This window comes from Idiotropiscis lumnitzeri, chromosome 16 (assembly GCF_059441095.1).
Source record: "Idiotropiscis lumnitzeri isolate Australia: NSW breed Sydney's pygmy pipehorse chromosome 16, RoL_Ilum_1.0, whole genome shotgun sequence".
Classification (NCBI taxonomy): Eukaryota; Metazoa; Chordata; class Actinopteri; order Syngnathiformes; family Syngnathidae; genus Idiotropiscis; species Idiotropiscis lumnitzeri.
Genome location: NC_142406.1, coordinates 15,906,763 through 15,925,508, shown reverse-complemented (window position 1 = coordinate 15,925,508; position 18,746 = coordinate 15,906,763). Strand labels below are relative to the sequence as shown.

At 50.8% G+C, this 18,746-nt stretch overlaps 2 protein-coding genes across 5 annotated transcripts in view; both read left to right on the top strand.

Moving 5' to 3' along the window:
* grin2da (glutamate receptor, ionotropic, N-methyl D-aspartate 2D, a) overlaps positions 1-13,026 on the top strand; it is a 40,485-nt gene extending 27,459 nt beyond the window's left edge. For both annotated transcript variants that reach the window (XM_088318781.1, XM_088318782.1), the window contains exons 15-23: positions 219-344; positions 1,015-1,127; positions 1,872-1,988; positions 2,190-2,350; positions 2,873-2,942; positions 3,170-3,287; positions 3,686-3,747; positions 4,157-4,327; positions 6,074-13,026. In XM_088318781.1, the coding sequence (XP_088174907.1) occupies positions 219-344; positions 1,015-1,127; positions 1,872-1,988; positions 2,190-2,350; positions 2,873-2,942; positions 3,170-3,287; positions 3,686-3,747; positions 4,157-4,327; positions 6,074-9,133 (3,998 nt within the window). In that variant the 3' untranslated portion in view covers positions 9,134-13,026. The remainder of the gene's footprint in view (positions 1-218; positions 345-1,014; positions 1,128-1,871; positions 1,989-2,189; positions 2,351-2,872; positions 2,943-3,169; positions 3,288-3,685; positions 3,748-4,156; positions 4,328-6,073) is intronic.
* A 2,007-nt stretch (positions 13,027-15,033) lies between these two features.
* Positions 15,034-18,451, top strand: LOC148321771 (voltage-dependent calcium channel gamma-7 subunit-like). Of its 3 annotated transcripts, none has more exons than XM_088319395.1 (6): positions 15,034-15,406; positions 15,963-16,109; positions 16,211-16,403; positions 16,514-16,654; positions 17,128-17,273; positions 17,763-18,451. In XM_088319395.1, exons 1-6 carry the CDS (start codon positions 15,380-15,382, stop codon positions 18,180-18,182), a joined length of 1,074 nt encoding a protein of 357 aa, XP_088175521.1. In that variant the 5' UTR covers positions 15,034-15,379; the 3' UTR covers positions 18,183-18,451. The 3 variants fall into 3 exon arrangements, with proteins under 3 accessions (XP_088175521.1, XP_088175523.1, XP_088175522.1); XM_088319397.1 differs by having other exon boundaries at positions 15,963-16,158; positions 16,317-16,403; XM_088319396.1 differs by having other exon boundaries at positions 15,047-15,104.
* Positions 18,452-18,746: the final 295 nt, after the last annotated feature.

Here is an 18,746-nt window from a genome sequence, read left to right as displayed (position 1 = left end):
CCCCTCCCCCCTGCTGAGTGCTCGAGTGCCTTGATGGCGGTACCCGCAAGACCCCCCGGGGTGCCGCAGTCTCTCCAAGGTCACATTTGATCCTACTAGAGCCGTGCGAAAATCCCCACGCCCCACCCCGTTTGACGTGTGTGTTCAGTTGCAAACATTTCAACGTCATGACACAAACGTTAAAAAGTTCTTGAATGAGTTGTGCCTTGTCGCCGCAGAGCCCTACAGCCCGGCCGTGTGGGTGATGATGTTTGTCATGTGCCTGTCGGTGGTGGCCGTCACCGTCTTCGTCTTTGAGTTCTTCAGCCCGGTCGGTTACAATCGCAGCCTGCAGAGCGCCAAAAGTAAGACGACGGCCTCACGCCGCCATTTTGTTGTTTTCTTTGATGTTGTCATCAATATCACCTTTCATATCTTGCGTGTTCTAATTTATAACCGAGGCTCGTTTGGTGGAAGAAAAGAAAAAATAAAGCATTATTTTTTTTTAAAGCATTGCATCATCAGAGAAAGCAAGCCATTTTCAAAATGTTAGATTGCGCAATAAATTGCAAAAAAAAATTAATAAGCGTCAAGTAATTTTAGAAAATAAAAAAAAAAAAATAGCATAAAAAAAAAAAATTCTATTTGACATATTTAGCCAAAGTCATCGTTTTCCTGAAGTGAGATGCTGGCGATCAACCGACCAGGAAGTGTGACGTCATTTTAAGAGAACTCTGACAGAACATTTGCGTTGTTAAGGCAGTTGAAAAAAATAAATAAATAATGAAAGTATCCTTAAAATATTTTTACACATTTATATCACTCAAAAGATGTTTGAACAAGTTGCACTTGATTATTTATTTATTTTCTTTTATTTATTTAACATTCAAAATGAATATTTAATTCTCATCACTCAATTATTATACTTTAACAAGAATTTACAATGCTTTGTTTCCTAATCATAATCTCAATTAAAAAAAAATAAATAAAAAATTGCGACGACGCTCAACGAGGATGTTTTTCTTTTGGTCTCAGAGTCGGGCGGCTCGAAGTTCACGATCGGCAAGTCCGTTTGGCTCCTGTGGGCGCTGGTCTTCAACAACTCGGTTCCTGTGGAGAACCCGCGAGGAACCACCAGCAAGATTATGGTCAGTTGTTTTTGGATTTGAAAACTCCGAAGCGGCGCAGCAGGCGTGATTTTCTACGAGTCGATGCCGTTGATCCTCGACGAGGAGACGAGCTCGTCTCATTAGCATGAGAGCGTTGGACCAATCAGGCAGCGAGCTCATCAGCTGCTCACTTGACTAAAACGCAGGTGGCAGCGGGCGAATTTTTGATTGCTGCGCCGTCGCTCGCACACTTGCCGCCGACCCGTCCAAAGAGCAATTACTACTTTCCCATTAGCCTTTTTTGTGAGCGTTTTGACGATGAGCTCCCAACGGTGGACTGGTCGCCGAGTCTTGTGATGTGGAATCATCTAAAAGGGCCCCCCCCTCCTCCAACGCTGTGTGACATCACTCAAGGTGTGACGCGGCTTCCGTGTCAGCTGTGTAATGCGGCGATGTCATCCGTACGAGCGGCGACACGCGAGCTGGCCGGATGTGACGGCAGGCGAGGCGAGGCGAGGCGAGGCGAAGCGACAATGAGCCTGCCTGACGTGCTGCTGCTCTCCTTGGCGTGGATCTACATCAGCCTGATCGGCTACCTGCTGTGCATCCTCACCTTCTCCCTCGTCCGCGAGATCTTTTACTCGTAGATTTAGGGACCATGTCACAGAGCGAGCTCCTTCGGGCGTCTGACCAGCAATTCATTTTATTGATTTTTTTTTTTTTTTCTTCTCCTCGTGGAAGTCAAATTCATGGCCAGCCGTTGATGCTTTTCGTCGCCCGCAGGTGCTGGTGTGGGCCTTCTTCGCTGTCATCTTCTTGGCGTCGTACACGGCCAACCTGGCCGCCTTCATGATCCAGGAGGAGTACATCGACACCGTGTCGGGACTCTCGGACAAGAAGGTAAAGTCGAGCGGCGGCTAATTGATTGAGCTCGATTTTTAGGAATAAGGCCGCAACGGTACAGAGATCGCGGCAGACGGGCGGTCAGGGGACTGACTGTCAAAAAAGGGTCAAGTGCCCAGCTGATTATTTGAGCGAGAAAACGGCTCAAGTGATGATTATTTATTCATTTTAATTTTTAAAATTTTTTTTTTTTTGCAGTTCCAGCATCCCACTGAGCAGTACCCGCCCCTGCGCTTCGGCACGGTGCCCAACGGCAGCACGGAGGAGAATATCCGCTCCAACTATCCCAACATGCACCAGTACATGATCCGCAACAACCAGAAAGGCGTGGAGGAGGCCATCGAAAACCTGAAGACCGGGTGAGTGACGCCGGCCACCAAGACGCCGCCACGAGAGTCGCGCTCTCGTTAATCAACGGCTCCTTCTCGCGTCTTCCGGGTCCTCTCGTGGGCTGATCACACGAAAGCCGCACTTGTTTATCGCGTTGTCACACGTGAAACGGCTTTTGGTCTTGAAAAAAGGGGAGTGCTCTTTCACTCTTCATGCTTTGCATTTTCCATCCCTCGGCGCTCTCCTCCCCGAACGCTCGCAGCGGGCGAGCGCAAACAGGAAGCAGATGCGGCGGCGCCCGGGAAGCGCTTCATCATGTGCCGCTCACGCCGCTGAGATCCGTTCGGCGATCGGGGAGCCTCCTCGGACTTGGCCGCCCGCGGCCAAACATGATGGATGCACTTCCGCTTGTGTCTCGGGAAGGCTGAATGTGTGAGGCGCGCTTTGGGAAGAATACAAGAACAACTGCAATGCGTCGCACTTTTTTCCGATTGTCTGTGAATGTGTCTGTTATTTACATTGTTTTATTTATTTTTTTTGTGCCGTTGTAGAAAACTGGATGCTTTCATCTACGACGCCGCCGTGCTCAACTACATGGCCCGGAAGGACGAAGGCTGCAAGGTGACCAATCTTTAATTGACTGACTGACTACCCAACTGACCGATGGACCGACCCACCTGCCGGACTCAATAATTACGTCATGAACAAGGAACAAAGTGCTCACTTATCTCCCATTTTTCTGAGAATCTGGATTTCGTAAATTGTCGCGTAGGAGACCAAACCTCGAAATGGTGCCTACAGCCTACAAAAAGACGGTTCTCACCTGGTGCTGGTTCTTCCTCCTCCAGGTGATGACGATCGGCTCCGGCAAAGTGTTCGCCACCACCGGCTACGGCATCGCTCTGCACAAGAACTCCCGCTGGAAGCGACCCCTGGACCTGGCGCTGCTGCAGCTGGTGGGAGACGGTACGGGACTTGTTGGCGGGGCGTCGCCAGAGCAGAGCAGGAAAGTCTCAACCGAATTGATGCAAGACGAGATCGTGCCTGTGTTGTTTCGGGCAGGTCACGGTGATCCACAAAAGTGAACGACTTGTTTTTTTGCTTGAAGCCAATATTTTTTTTGGACTGTACAGTAACTTTAATTTTGGCGGTGGAATATTTTTGGAGGGCTTACTCGGTTTAAAAATAGTAAACGAAGCAGAAAGGTATTTCTTTTTTCGGATGTTGCGGTCAAGACGGCCCGCCACGGTGCTCCCAGCCTCCAGATGCTGCTCATTAACCCCGAGGTCAATTAGCGTTGGAACTGTGAGGGACCTCCTTTGCTGGACTCATGTTCTGTCTTTGTGTGTGTGTGCATCTTGTAGATGAGATTGACATGTTGGAGCGTCTTTGGCTGTCGGGAATCTGTCACAACGACAAGATTGAGGTATGACGTCAACATTTTCATGACAGGAAGTACAACGGCCTCTCTGGCCAAGCCTTCTGTTTTCCGAGTCCAGAGTTCGTCCAGACAGGACAAAAGTGGCCTCGGAAAGCTTCTTTTTTGCGCAGAGGGTCTTAGATCTCACAGTCATCTGCGAAGCAGAAAAAAATGGAGCTCAAATAAAGCAGATAGAATGAAAACATCAGAGGGCCCAGAATTGAACCCTGTGGAACACCGTATGACAGTAGTAGAGCAGTGCGGGTCTCAGAGCAACCAAGGCTAACACAAACGGTTCTGGCAGCGAAAGTAGTTGTGGTGCATGTGGCGAAAGTCTTGATAGTTGGCTAACCATGGCGGTGGTCGCAGTCTTAACGTGATCGAGTACGTGTCCTTCCTGTGTGTGGCGGCGCAGGTGATGAGCAGCAAGCTGGACATCGACAACATGGCGGGCGTCTTCTACATGCTGCTGGTGGCCATGGGCCTTAGCCTGCTGGTGTTCGCCTGGGAGCATCTGGTCTACTGGAAGCTGCGGCACTGCATCAAACGCTCCGGCGGCATGGACTTCCTCCTGGCGCTCAGCAGGGTGAGACCTCACGCACGCAATTTCATGATCGGTCAAATCACGCTGCCAAAGTTCAGCGTCTCGGATTTGTACGGCAACTTTTGAATATTTGATGACAGCTGTGTCTTTTTTTTTCAACCTTCCACGGGACTTTCTGTCGTCCTCACAAGACACGACAAACGGGCGCACACCGTCAAACACAATAAACGACCTCCTCCAAGTGCACAAGTCCATATTTATTTCCGTGCTAGCTAAAGCAACACCGATACAAAGTGCTTTTCGAAAGCACTTTGACTGATCATTTATGCTGAGGAGAAACCCGCGCGCTGCTTATTTATGATGTAAAGTGGGACGGCAGAACATTTCCTGCTGGAGCCGATCACCTGACTGAGGAGAGAACGAGCGAGCGTGGCCCTCCCTGCACACGTCGACCTTAACTCGTCGGTCGGTTCGGACTTTTCTATCGGTCAACGCAAATCCAACTTGTTTGGGTGAACGCGTTGGATGTCGACAGAATCCGCTCGCCTGTATTGACTAAGTCCGTTTTTCAAAGACCGAATTTGAGCGTCGGTAATTGGCTGTAGCCGATGTTGCCGTTGTACTTGGCTGGTCTTCATGCGGCGTTAAGCTCTCGTCACCGTTTGCTTCTGCAGTGAAGATTTGTGCCAAAACAGATCCCGGTTGCAGGATGGCTTCCTCCTCCGCCTCCTGCTGTCTGTCCTCGAGCCAGCTTTGCTTTCGGGAAGAGAGCGTTAATCACGTCCATCTGCTGTAAAGTAGCTTGAACTTGAAACAGATGCTCCCCTCGGAGGCTCGCGTTGTCTTTTGAAACCGAGCCGCTGATTTATGAACCGGTTTGATGCCTGAAGGGGCCCTTGCTCATGTAAATACGTTTGTTCCTCATTAGTCCGAGCCAGTCAAGTGAGCTGTGTGCCGCATGGCTGCGCTTTGTGTCGGCGAAGGTGACGCGCGCTCCCCTGCTGCGGAGCGCAAGTCCTCCGTCATCCGAGCTGAGCGCACCACTTAGTTTTCTCGTGAGTCAACTCCTCATTATCCCAGCGGTTTGAAAATAATGAAAGTTGCGAGCGGTGATGAAGCCGCCAATGAGGCATCTCTTTGTTTAGTTCTCCTCGTTCTGATTGGGTGAATTCCCCGGTCGCCGATCGTCAAAGTACAAACCCTGAAATTTACCCCTTGTTCAAGTTCAGGTCGGCGTCCGTGACACTCCTACGTAGAAGCTGCAGTATTTCCTGTTAACGGGCAAAACTAATGTCATGGGCTCATTTATTCTGACTTTACAAGGGGTGCAACATTGAGTTCTGTTGGGTTTGCGAGCCCTTCAATCTTTACATTCACACCAGGATGCACACACTTGCAAAAAATGGTGCCATTCCTACGTCAGAAGAAATGGGAATCTAAACATCATCCCAAGGCCTGGTAGCTCGTTAGGTCGTTATCTCCCAAGATGTATAGCATGCTTGCTGTAACGTCTCCTTTGTGACTCGCTGGAAGCCAATCAGGGACTCGCACCAGTTTCAATTTCACACAGCACTGAGCGGCGAGCTCAGGGGACACGATAGCGCTGCTACTGTCGAGAAGGGCGTTATTAAAGCCTCGAGAAGATTGCTGCGCCAGATTCAAACCGCATGGAATACTTTGGCTTTAGGAGGACGACCGTATCGATGCGTCTTATGAGTGACGTTCACAAATCGTAGCGTTTCTGCGTCTGTATTTTTGACAGTCTGGTCTCGCGTCTGTCTCCCCTAGGGCATGTACAGCTGCTGTCAGTTTGAGGACGAGACGGCGCCGGGAAGTGGTAAGAGTTCCCTGCCGCAGTACCATACGGTTCCCACCGTGGCCCAGCAGCACCTGGTGACTGCCACGGTCAACAACACCACCGCCATCGCCATGGTACAGCAACAGCCGCCGGCGCCCAAGCATGTCCCGAAGCAGCCACAAGGGCAGACGTACACCACCATGCTGCCAGGATCGCCGCCACATACGGGACATTCGGCCATGGCGCTGGGACCCTCGAACAGCCCCCTCTTTGAAGGCCCCATGCCTTGCTCCACCTTCCTCCCTCGTCATGACCGCAGACTGGCCGTGGTGGATCGCTGGAACCGGCCCAATCCCGAGAAGGTCCTCAGCGGCAGCAGCAGCGCGAGTCTGGGCATCGGTGGTATCGCGGGAGGCATCTCTGAACTCCAGGCCCAGCAACAGTACCAGCAGAACCTGGGACAGCACTGGAAATTGCAAGGAGCCGGCGACAATGGCCTTGATGAGTACAAGCGTTACTACGGTCCAATAGATCCCGAGGGGCTCGGAGCGAACTCGGACCAGCAGATTGGGGGTGGCCAGCAGACTCCCAAAGCTAATCCCAGAGGTCCTAAAGCCGCTGGATTGTTGAGGCCTCCTCCCAAAGGCCCCGGATCCTTAATCGGTAAACCACCACCTCCACTGCCTTCCTCGCCTCGAAGGCCTCCCTTCTGGCGGCGCGGGAGTCTTGCTCAGGTGAGGAGGAAGAGCTCAGGGGGTCCTCTGTATGAGAACATCCTGCCTCTGGGGAGAAGAGGAGGTGGCAGATACGGAGCAAGTGATCTCATGGGAAGGAGGGGCCGGCATCCTCCCCCTCTGCCAGTCCCCCTTCCGTCCCCAACGCATACCCCAACCACTCCCTCGTCTCCATGCCACTTCTACTCCACCTGCTCCAGCATCTCATCATCCTCCTCTTCCTCCACGTCTTCCTCATCCTCCTCTTCATCATCCGTCTCTGTCTCACGCTCCAATTCTCCATCTTCTTGCTCCAGCGATAGCTCCTACAACTCCTCCTTAAGTTTCCGCTATCGGGCAGGAGACCGGGAATTTCCAGGGGAGGACGATTATGACTCGGATCTGCTTACGGAGGAGTCCAGTCTCCTCTTGGGCTCGCGCCGGAAGATTCGCTCTCGTCGCATGTCGTCGCGCTCGCTGCCATGTAGTCCGCCGCCGCCACCCATCCCGCCACGCAAGCCACGTCCACAGAGAGACTACGGGCGAGAGCGGAGAAGTAGCCAGCTGGCACAGTTGCAGGAGTGGTGGGCATCGTGGGGTGACCGAGAAAGGGGCAGGTCAGGGACTACCAACTCTGGAGATGTGAGAGGGATAAGAGAAGACAAAAGGCAGCGCAAAGAGAGGGAACGTGAAAATAGGAGGCGGAAGAAGGGAAGAAAGAAGAAGAAGAGGGAGGAAAGGGAGCGAGAGAGGGAGCGAAAGCGACGCAAAGCCAAGAAGAAGAAAAAGAAAGACGAAAAGGTGAGGAAGAAGGAGAGAAAGAAGTCCGAGCAGGAGGGAAGAGATCCCGAGAAGCGCGAGGAGGCCAAACAAGCAACGCCAAACTACCCATCGTACCTTCACCTGAGGAGGGAATCCTTTCGCAAAAAGAGTGAGAGCTCCATTCGGAGCTATGGCTGGAACATCCCAGCTGAGGACGACAGGAAGGACCGAGAAGAAAATGAGCGAGAGGATGGTGAGGACAGCCGAGGGAAAGAACGGCAGCACCGACGCAGGAACAGCAAACACGGTCGGTCCTCCAGCAATAAGCCATCCACATCTGTCAAGTTTTGGGCTGGGAACCTCTCCTCCGACACCATCCCATCGACTTTCCTGCCCCTCTTGCCCGTCGCTTCCAAAAGGAGGAAAAGCAAAAGCTCAGATAGGGATGTTGTTGGGAAAGACGGAGAGAGAAAACCCTTGCTGGGCCGGAATGGGAAAGGTGAGATGCCCTCCAAGGAAGGTTTATCCTTCCACGAGTGGGAATCGGACCTGGAAGATGATGAGTCTGAGCAAGAGCGAAGGAAAGGCGAGCATGCCAAGAGGCAAGGCAGGAACATCTCAGATGAGGACAGAGACCGAGAGAAGGTTGTTGGGATATACTCGGATGATGAGGGCTCTTCGGGAGAGTTTGGTAAGTTTGAGAGATACTGGGACGATCATGACAGCAGAGCAGTTGGCGGGATTGGAGGAGGGGGCTGGTTTTTTAGTACGTATCCCTCCAGGGACAAAGCAGGTAGCATTAACAGCAGAGATGACTTGTTCCTGGAACGAGGCGAGAGGTGGGGGACTGGAGAAAGTGGTTGGGGTTGGGGGTCAGGGTCGCACTGGCCACCGTCTCCGCTCACGCCACCTCCACCTCGACGCTACTGGTCGGTGGACAAGCTTCATATCCAGGATGAGAAGAAGACGAAGCGAAGGTCCAAGGACAAAGTGAGAGGCCACGAGCCGTGTTCTTCCTGCCACTCCCCTCGACACCAACCACATTCCCATTCTTCCAAGTGGGCTCGCGTCACTTCCCGGAGCCAAGAAGAGCTTTACCGCCACTGCCAGAGCTTTGGCAGCACCCCGAAGCCTAAACACGACTCGTCGTCGTCCTCCAAGCCAGATCGCTCGCAGAACCCCTCCAAATCTGGAAGTCAGTCAAACCTGAGCATGCAGCAGCGAACACACAGATCGGAGCGAGGGAGACTTCCTTCCCCGCCTTCCACCCTCATTCCCAACATGCCAGCCCCGCTTCCCGCCCTTCCGGCGCCTCCATCCTCGGCTCACCCCATCCATGCTCCTCCGTTGACCACCTCCTCCTCCGTGTCCTCGCCCTCGGTGGTATCGTCCACCCCGGGCGCCCCCCAACCTTCCTCTGTGGCTTCGGCAAGTGCCAAACTGCAGTACCAGAGGCTCCGCTCTGTTCCTCCGCCCCAGAGGTTTCCGCCATCTCCTCACGTGCCCCTCAAAGCCAAGACCCTCTGTTCTCGGAGGGGCTCGGCCCATTTCTCGAGCGTGGAGAGTGAGGTCTGACGTCGGAGGCGATCTGCGTCACAATCCTCCTGCCGGCCGACACGGCCTTTCGGTTTCCACGCTCACACACACCCACACACACTCGAGTCCTTTTTCCAGAGGCTCTGCACAAAGCGACCACGCGGCCCGACAAACCCGACACGAGTCGTTCGGAGGGAAACGGGAGCTGACTCGTTTCTTCCCACACAAACGTTTCGCATCGCAAGTGGGGCGATCAATCTTCGGGGCTGAAGGACACTCCTTTGCTACAGACAGTGAAGGGCTTTGAGTGTCGGAGCCGAGGAGTTAGTTTGTATTCAATGTGCGTTCTGAGGGCTCAGGAACTTTGTCATATGCCTGCTGCTCCTGCAAGCCTTTAGCAATCTTTAACCGTCTTCTTCTTTTCCCCCTTCAACAAACCGCTTAGCCCCACTTCCCCTTTTCCCCCTCCACAAGAACTGTTTACATCCCCGCAAAACTGTGACGCCCACAAGGGGCACCTTCCTCCCATGTGATCAAAAGCGTTCTTGTTTGGCGTGAGAGGAGGCCGATATGTTTTATGTTTTCAGTTTGTGTTTTGTTCTTCCTCGAGAACCTTCTCTAGCTTTCCTTCTCTCCTCGCTGTGCTTCTCGTGTCTCTGTGCTTTTCTGTCTTTATATTCTTGACAACAGGGTAAGTCAACCGTGACTGACATTCTGCTGGCTTAATGAAAAGCTGAGTGCCAAACTCCACATCAATTTGTACCCCGTTAGCTGCCCGCTGCCCCGTCATACGCACACTCAAGGGCACACAAACGCTCACGCGAGGATAAATGTCCCTTTTTTTTTTCTGTTTCCAGAGCAATACATCATTCAGTTTTTTCAACGCCTTTGCGTTCCTCTTGTGTTGTCGTCGTCGTTGTTATCGATGTTGATCTATATAAATCTATATATCGAGAAATGTAATACGATGTAAGCACTGTGCTATACGACCCCGTGGAACATTCCCGCCGACTACCTAACCCCGGGAACGGCAGCCGATCCCGCGTCCGCTCCTCCTCCTCCCTCCCCCAGCGCCTTCCTCAAATTGACTGAATGTAACGTGGACAATTAACACGCTTGATGGTGATGCTGTGGCATCAATTTACATGCACGATAACCTCACCGAGACCGTTTTTGGTTTGTTTGTTTTTTTCATGGGCAAGAACCCCCTACCCTCTTCGCCCAACCCAAGCCCATTCCTAATCATAAAGAAACCCTACCACTTGCCTCTAACCCTACCAAGCCGTTACGGCAACCCCTCACCCTGTCCCGTTAACTCCACCCCTTATCGCTAATCATACTAATCCACCGTCACAATCCTGATCCTACAAACCCCTCAACCCTAAAAGTCATTCTTAAGCCTTTGCCCTCATCTCTTCTATCTCCTTGGCCCTAACCCATCATCCTCGAACCAAATCTTTGAGCCTCACCACTTTGGAAACTTTTTCCAAACGTAATCATATCCGAGGGTTTGCATCGCATCGAGCATGGCAACGAGTGTTTCTCGGTGCTCCACTTGCAGGCCACGGGTTGCAGGGAAATGCGCGAGTGTAGCTCACTGCTGCTAGCGCACGTCTGAAGGGTTCCATGAGACTTTGGAGTCCGTGTGTGTCTTTCTAATCCACGCGTCGGGGCTCATTTGGATTGGTTAAGTGCCGTTTTGATGTCAAAAGAGACTGTGCCTATGTTTGATGCTAGCTAGCGGCGGCGTTGGCTGGAATATGTGGCGCGGCGGCGTGCGAGCCGCGCAGCAGCGCCTGCTCCGGTTGAGCACTTTTTAAAAACCTTTCTCACACTGGATATGAGCAGTTTTATTTATTTTTTTAAATCTGCCAGCGAGCTGACACCAGCAGCCAAACTCCAGAAGCAAATAAGAAGAATTCACGCTGCTAGCCACTAGCCGCCAGCCTGCCGCCATCGACTTTTAGCATTGATGGACACGAGCGGAGTGCCAACGTGGTCGTCTTTCGAGTCACACTTTCAGCTTGCCTGAAACTGCATCTGAGCCATTATTTATTCCAGAAGAGACTTTCGTTTTTTTTTTTGAAATCTTTCAAAGTTGATCTGCCTGTTCGCTAACGAGCTAAATCTACTTCTATATACCTACATACATGTCACATGCGTACATGTTTGTGCCAGTGGGTCGCGTTAACTTGTCTTGTTGTTTTCCCTCTTATGCTTTCCCAAATGATGAATCACACGGACCTCCGCCAAGGCTCAACAATCACACGTTAAAAAGAATCCTGTGGTCGTGTCCTTTCGGAAGGCGGCTCATTGGTCAATCGGTTAGCACGTCTGCCTCACAGTTCTGAGGTTTTTGTTTCCCCCCCCGTGCTTGTGTGCGCTTTCTCCGGCCTCCAGAAAACATGAATGTTCGGTTCACTTGAAGACTTTAACATTTCCAGTCTTAATGGTGTGAATGTAGCTGGAAACCAGTTCAGGGTGTTCCCCTTCTTGGCCAAAGTCCAGCTCATCCGAGACACCAATGAGATGCGCCGTAGAATATTGGAAGAGTGGTCTCCTCGCTTGCTTCAAGTCAACACTTCCTTGGCGGAGGTATCTGGCAGAACCCAGATGGTAAAGTTAGCTGATTTGTGCTTGGGTGGTCTCGTTTATCCCCCGTCCATCACATCCATGGTGTGTTCTGCTTGTGCGGCTTTCAAAAGAAGGAGAATCCATGTGTAATATGTGTTGCTCTAAATATCTAAAAAAAAAAATCTATATTTATGTCAAATCTGTTCTAAGTTTGACTCTCTTTTCTGTGTCTTTTGTCCTTGTCCGGACCCCCCCGCCCCCACCCCCTTTCTGAGCATCCCGCCGGTCCCGCGCTCACAGAGACCGCCATGTAACTGTGCTCTCGCTCGCCTCTGTGATCCGACTCCGAGGGTCTGACCCCGTGACCGTGTGGGTGGGGCGGCGGGGGGTAGATGCGCCAGTGTCTTATGACCGTGTCACTGTAGCGGCGCTGGCGAGCGTTTGTCGACCGAGAGGGGCCTTCTTTCTCTTTGCTTCTTGGCCTACACGTGACTTCGCGGACACGCTGCTTTCTAAGCGCTCTCGTGTGTGTGTGTGTGTGCGCGTGTGGCCCTTGACCTCTGGAGACCCCCGCTGCATCTCGGGGACCACATACATGGGGGGCCTCTCTGACACTTTGTAGCAAGCCAACTTCTTTTGATGATGATGATGATGTTGCTGTCTCTTCTCGAGTAGGGTTGCAAAAAAAAAAAGTGGCAAATCTCCCGTCATTTTTTTTTTTTTGTAAGCTAAGTTACAAGCAAGAAACAAACTTTTTCTCATTGTTAAAGAAGATGACAAGTTGCTTTTGGTAGACTTTTCCATTGTCCCGGAATATTTTGAAAGATGAGTCAAAATGCCGCGAACTGTCAGCTGTAAGCTGTCAGTCGATGATTTATTCACGTTCTGCCATGGTAAATGTCCGACTTTGAAAAATGCATCCCGGATTTTTGCAACCCTCATCTTGACAACAAACACTGTTTCCTTCTTTACTTGACAAAGGTCACGTGACACGTGTGATGGGGCGGGGCTGGCGTTCCCACCGAAGCTTGGACTGGGCGAGCCGGGGCGTTTTTTTTTTCTCCAAACAATTGTTACTTAGGTCGTCTTTAAAAAAAGAAGCTAAACGTATCATAGCGCTCACACACACACTCTAAAGTGTGTGTGTGTGCCCTGGCCTTACCACTCCTAGCCTTGAGGTGGAACCCAGCCTGCAGCCAAACAGACTGTACGAGAAAGTTATGCTACACACAGTTGTCATACACGCGCACACACGCACACACACACACACACACACACGCACATATGTGAGGGTGATGACAATACAGTGATGTGATGGAGCAGGAAGGATAATTTTAATAAAGAACTACAAACAAAAATATGAATACTGACTGCATCTGTTCAAAAGTGTTGCTAATTGTGTGTGTGTGCGTGTGTGTGTGTTTGTTTCCCCTCTTGTTCCTTAATGTGATTATCCGTGTGATCTCTTACACGTTTCTCGATGTTGCTTCCGCAGGCTATCCCAAGTCGCATGCACGTAGTCGTGTGTGTGTGTGACTTGCGAGGACGCCTCAGACGCATTCGCTGAGCCTCCAGTCACGCCTTGAGACACACGCTTGCACAGTTGCTGATGAGGTGTGCTCATCAATTAAAAACACAGCTGATTGGATTTGGGGGAGGTTGGTGGCACTTAAAAGATATCCTGGAAGAGAAAACATGCTCAAAGTTTTAATGGTTGTGCTTCCTGACTCCTGCCCCTGCATCCTGCTAAGCTAATTGCTAACGAGGCGCACTGGAGCATGTATTGCAATCATTGACAACCCCCCCCCCCCAAATCCATCAAGATTTCAGAGTCACCATTCTTGGCCTGGCGTGTGCATTTTGATTGCAGCTCCTTCCACAACAGACGGAGATAAGAGGTGGTGGATTTTGCATCATCGGCATCCACTCGGTGAGTATGATGTACTTGATTTCAAATGTCGAATTGTTGTGGCTAAATTGTGTTTTTTGAACATTATCTGAGAATATAGTCACCGGAAAGCCACGTACCAAAACACATCACCCGTTACTGCTTCTAAACGGAAGCGAACATGCTCGTAATTAATTTAAAAAGATGAGGCAAAAAAAAAGTTTGTAATACATGTATATATTATATTTATTATTGTTAATTCTTAATATTTAATTAATAGTTTGTATAACTGTTAATTAGTGGTCTATCAATACAATTTCTACAAGCCATTTAATTTCTTTACTCCAAGGTGGGAAAAATCACAACCACCTGTTCAGAGCAATGCTGCCATCTAGCGGCCACAATGTGCGATTGCACTAATTGTCCCATCACGTGTTCCTCCATTTTCTAGAGCGCTCGCTTGTCCTCATTGAGGTGAGCGGACCACATTCACACAGGATGTGCCCGAGATTGGTCGCCCGCCAATTTCAGGGCACATACAGACAAACAATGGATTGGTTGCCAGACAAACATAAAATATTTTTGGGGATTGTGGTAGAAAGGCAGAACATCTTTATCCTTATGCGCACATTCACACGCACGCAAACATACATGCTGCCTCTCATCTGTCCTAAATGGGTCAACTGCACCAGATCTCACACACACACACACACACACTGTAATTTAGTATTCATGGGTCACACTGCATCATGTGTGTGTGTGTGTGTTTAGATCCATGGCACAGAGAGGACAGAAGGAAGCAGCGACCAGCGAGATAAGAGACCGCCTCTTCACATTTCAGGGTCATCAGAACACGCACACGCATGCACGCGCAAGATGACCAAATAGCTGTTCGTCTCCTTTGTTACACTTTTTGTCATTTGTGTCTCACTCTACTGCAGGCAACTTTACCCAAAAGAATGGGGTGAAATTTAAATATCATCCACAAAATAAAAGAAAAATGTGTGTGTGTGTGTGTGTGTGCTCTGCAGTGAGTCTCCTCATCTTCGCTCACGTTGGATCAATGGCGCCATGATCTATAAATAACTTGCCTTTATCGGGTTTCCTTGCTGCCGTCTTAAAATAGCAAGCAGAAGCGGGTGGACCCCAGAAGAAGAGCGATGCGCTCCATGCGTTCCCTGCCGCTGACCTCCTCCTCCTCCTCTTGGCCATCAAGTGACTTCTCAGGAGGCCACCTGGGGTGAAAAAACAGGCAGAAAATCCTCTGCAGAAAATGACAAACATTAGCCGTTTAATGATTCACTGTCGTTGTGAATGTCTTCTTTATTTGGGTCTTTTTGCCCGTATTATGCTGCCCCCAGGTGGCCTCATCACGCACTGCAGAAGGGTGATGCACTCACTCTTTCCTTCGTAAAAATCAATTTCCAACCCTAACCCTATTAGGGAGGGAGGGAGGGGGAGAGAGAGAGGGAAAAAAACTCCAGTTTGATGCCTTCGCTGCCACAGTGTGCACGCATCTCACACGTGCGCACCTCCCAACGCTGAAAGGTGAGTTCCTCTTCCTCTTCTTGACCCTTTGCCTTCCCTCTCGTGTGCTTTTCATCTCTCTGTGGATACGCACCCAAGGCAAGTTTGCACATGGCTACATATGTGTGTGCGTGCGTCGGGGTGCCGTCCTCTGATTTGCTTTCCAGCACACTGCAGTGCGAATCAGACACACGTGCTCACTTTCTTGGGTGTGCGTGTGCTCGCGTGCGTTGTTATGTCAAGTCTTCGTGTGTTTTGCTCTCTTTTAAAAAGTGTGTTGCAGCGCTTTCAGCACCATGGACAGCGTCAGCGTGGCCCCACTGGTACGTTGCCATACCATGAGATAAGATAAGATGATATTGTGTGGATCATGTATACGTGATATCATGATGTAACATGATACACACCGTGGTTTCCTTCACTTAAATAAGCCTTAACTTATCTTATGTAGACTTGCATTTTCACATATATGCATGAACCCACAAACGAAAACAAACACATGCTAAAATACACACAAAGATTCGCTCTCGCACCCCCCCCCATACCCCCTCTCAGCCCCTCCCACCCAGTCGCGGTCCCCCGCTGATGGTGAGCTAACCTAAAAACGCCATCTGCGCGTCATCTGCGTCTGCCAAGTTTCCACGCTGACCTCAAGACTTTTCAAGTTTTGTGCAATTTGCAGCCTTCGAGAGTCACATGACTCTCGCCGATGATGTCATCTTTCCGTGGCGCGCACGTCATGGGGTCAAAGCCCAACTTTGGTACCCTAACCATCCTTTCAAACCCCATTTGTAGATTTTAACCTCACTTTGTGAAGTGGGTGTGGCTACTGCAACTTAGTTGCTAATTCCTGTTTTGTTTTTTTGTTTTCTGTGTCAGATGAGTGGATTCAGCACGCGAGCGCTGTCGCTGCTGTCGTCTTCATTCGGGGGGTGTGGCCTCCTGCTGGTGGGCGCGGCCGTATCCACCGACTATTGGTTGCTGATGGAGGAGGGCGTGGTCCTGCAGCACAACCAGAGCACCCAGGTCAAGATGGCGCTTCACTCGGGCCTGTGGCGCGTCTGCTTCGTGGCAGGTGACCCCTAGCGTGTAGCGTGTGGCGTGTGACGTGTGAGTGCCTCCAATAGGTCCAAAATGCCGTCACTCCCCTTCTAACTGGAGCTCGGAAGAGGGAGCACATAACTCCGATCTTGTTGTGTTGCGTTCGACTTGTGACGCCCCGTTCGCCGGCAGGCCCCGAGAACGGCCGCTGCGTGGCCTCCGAGTACTTCAGCGAGCCCGAGGCCGAGATGACCACCGAGAACACGGCCAACATCCTCAGTGAGTCGACCAACGTTAGTGCGGGCTGCCAGGAACTCCGAGCACGCTTACTTCAACACAGAGTGCTGTGGTTGTTTTTTGTTTTTGTTTTGGTGGTGACTGTGTTTCAGAGACGGTGCGCACGGCGACGCCGTTCCCACTGGTGTCGTTGCTGTTGGTCTTGATGGGCGTACTGGTCAGCAGCGTCGGCAACGTCAGGCCACAGCAGACCATCCTGGCCTTCATCTCGGGAATATTCTTCATTCTGTCAGGTGAGCGTGTCCGAGCGGTTGGTTGCAAGTCAAGGTTGGGCTTCCAATGATGCGTTCAAGGCCGAAGCAAATGCGCGCACGTGCAGTCGTCCACGCGCCAAAGGGCTCCCCCTCTTTCGAGTTGGCATGGCTGCCATCTTGTGGACAAGACTGGCAATTGCAGCTTTGCCGTCCGACCTCTTGCACTTGATCTTTGAATCTCATTTGTTGTTCATTAAAGATCATTTTTCCTTTGCAAATGAATCAGAAAGTGACATTACAGACTCAAGACTCACCTGCAACATTTTCGTTGCACTTATAAAAATAAAAATAAACTGGCAAACAAAAATCAGTAGAAGGTTAAAATGTTTTTGTTTCTCCGTGGCCACCAGGGGGCAGTATAATACAGTACTAGACATGGAGGAGACGAAACGATGGTATCGAACAGCTGACTGAGTGAAGCAATAACAGTGTGCGCGTGCGTGTGCGCGCAGGCCTGAGCCTCGTGGTGGGCCTTGTGTTGTACATCTCCAGCATCAACGATGAAGTGATGAATCGACCACGCGAATCCGAGCACTTCTTCCACTATTGCTACGGATGGTCCTTCGCGCTCGCCGCCTCTTCCTTCCTGCTCAAAGAGGTGATGCGCGCGCACGCGAATTATTTCATTCACACGTACACTTTGTGACACAGTCTCAAACACACACGTGACGTTGTCATCTCACCTCATTCATGAAGGCTAATCACTTGACTTGTCTGCCATTTTCTTGACTTCGTCTCACGGGACATCACTTCCCGCCTTTTCTTTTCTTCTTCCTTCTTTCATCTTTGCTTCTTTTACTTCCTCCTTCCTTTCTGCTCTTTCTTCCTTAATCCTTCTCCATCCGCTCCTCTTATCTCCTTTTCATGGCTCCTTTGCAGTTTTTTTCTGCACAAAGTGGGATTAGAACCACACACACAAACACACGCTTGTGCTTGTTGCCATGGTGACGCATCACGACCAGACATGGATGACGTGACTTGAATAATAGTCATTTTGGACTTTTTCTTTAAAGATGTCAGTTCTTTGTCACACTTGCATCAGATGGCACTTATGCAGCGCGCGTGCGTGCGTGTGCGTGCGTTGCAGGGCGCAGGCGTGATGTCGGTGTACCTGTTCATGAGGCGCTACGCCGCAGAGGAGCTGTTCCGGCCACAGGCCGCCCTCTACCGCCCCCGCATGTCCGACTGCAGTGACTACAGTGGCCACTTCCTGCATCCTGACTCGTGGACGCCGCCCCCCCGCGGGCGCAGCCAATCCCACGTCTCTTTGGACATCTCCATCCAGTTCAACCACGCCGCTCCCATCTCCTCCTCATCCTCATCATCATCTTGCTCCGCCGCCTCCTCTTTCCCACCGCACACCCTCCAGCACGTCGCCGCCACTGACACCCCCCTGCAGGTGCCCCGCCCCCACCTGGGCGACCAACTGCCAATGACTGCCCAACCCTCGGCCATTCTCCCTCCGCGCTACCACGCGCACATGCAGATGAGCGCTTCGCCGTGCTAGCCTGTGCTTGTCGGCGGGGCGTGGACGCACACGCTAATGCATACACACACACGCGACACACACACGCATCCGCACACACACTGGCGCATACGCTCCACTACAAGGAAGGAGGACACGTGATGACTCGCCGCCGCCGTGGAGACGCTCGCAAAGATCGCTGGCGTGAGCACGCGCACGCTCGGGAACTTGAATCCTAGTTGCACGCAGATATAAAGACTGGGAACAGGAAGGGGAATGATCACACGCAGCAACAAGTGGAATTGCATAAAATAAAATAAAATAAATTAAAAAAAATCTGTGGGTTCAATTCCCTTGAACAACTTTGGCATCTGGGTGAGCAAATGCGTTGATTTTGTTCTTAAGGTAAATCTGCTGAACCACAATTCAAATGGTTCATTTTAATGAACTTGACAGTTGTAATAATGACAACAATAATAATTGTTTCTTTTAACGTCTCATTCTGACAAACAAAGTTACATGATACATATTTACTTGATTTTTGACAAATCCTCATCCCAACGTGAATGTTGTGTTAAACGTGATTGTTTACAAATCACAACTCTT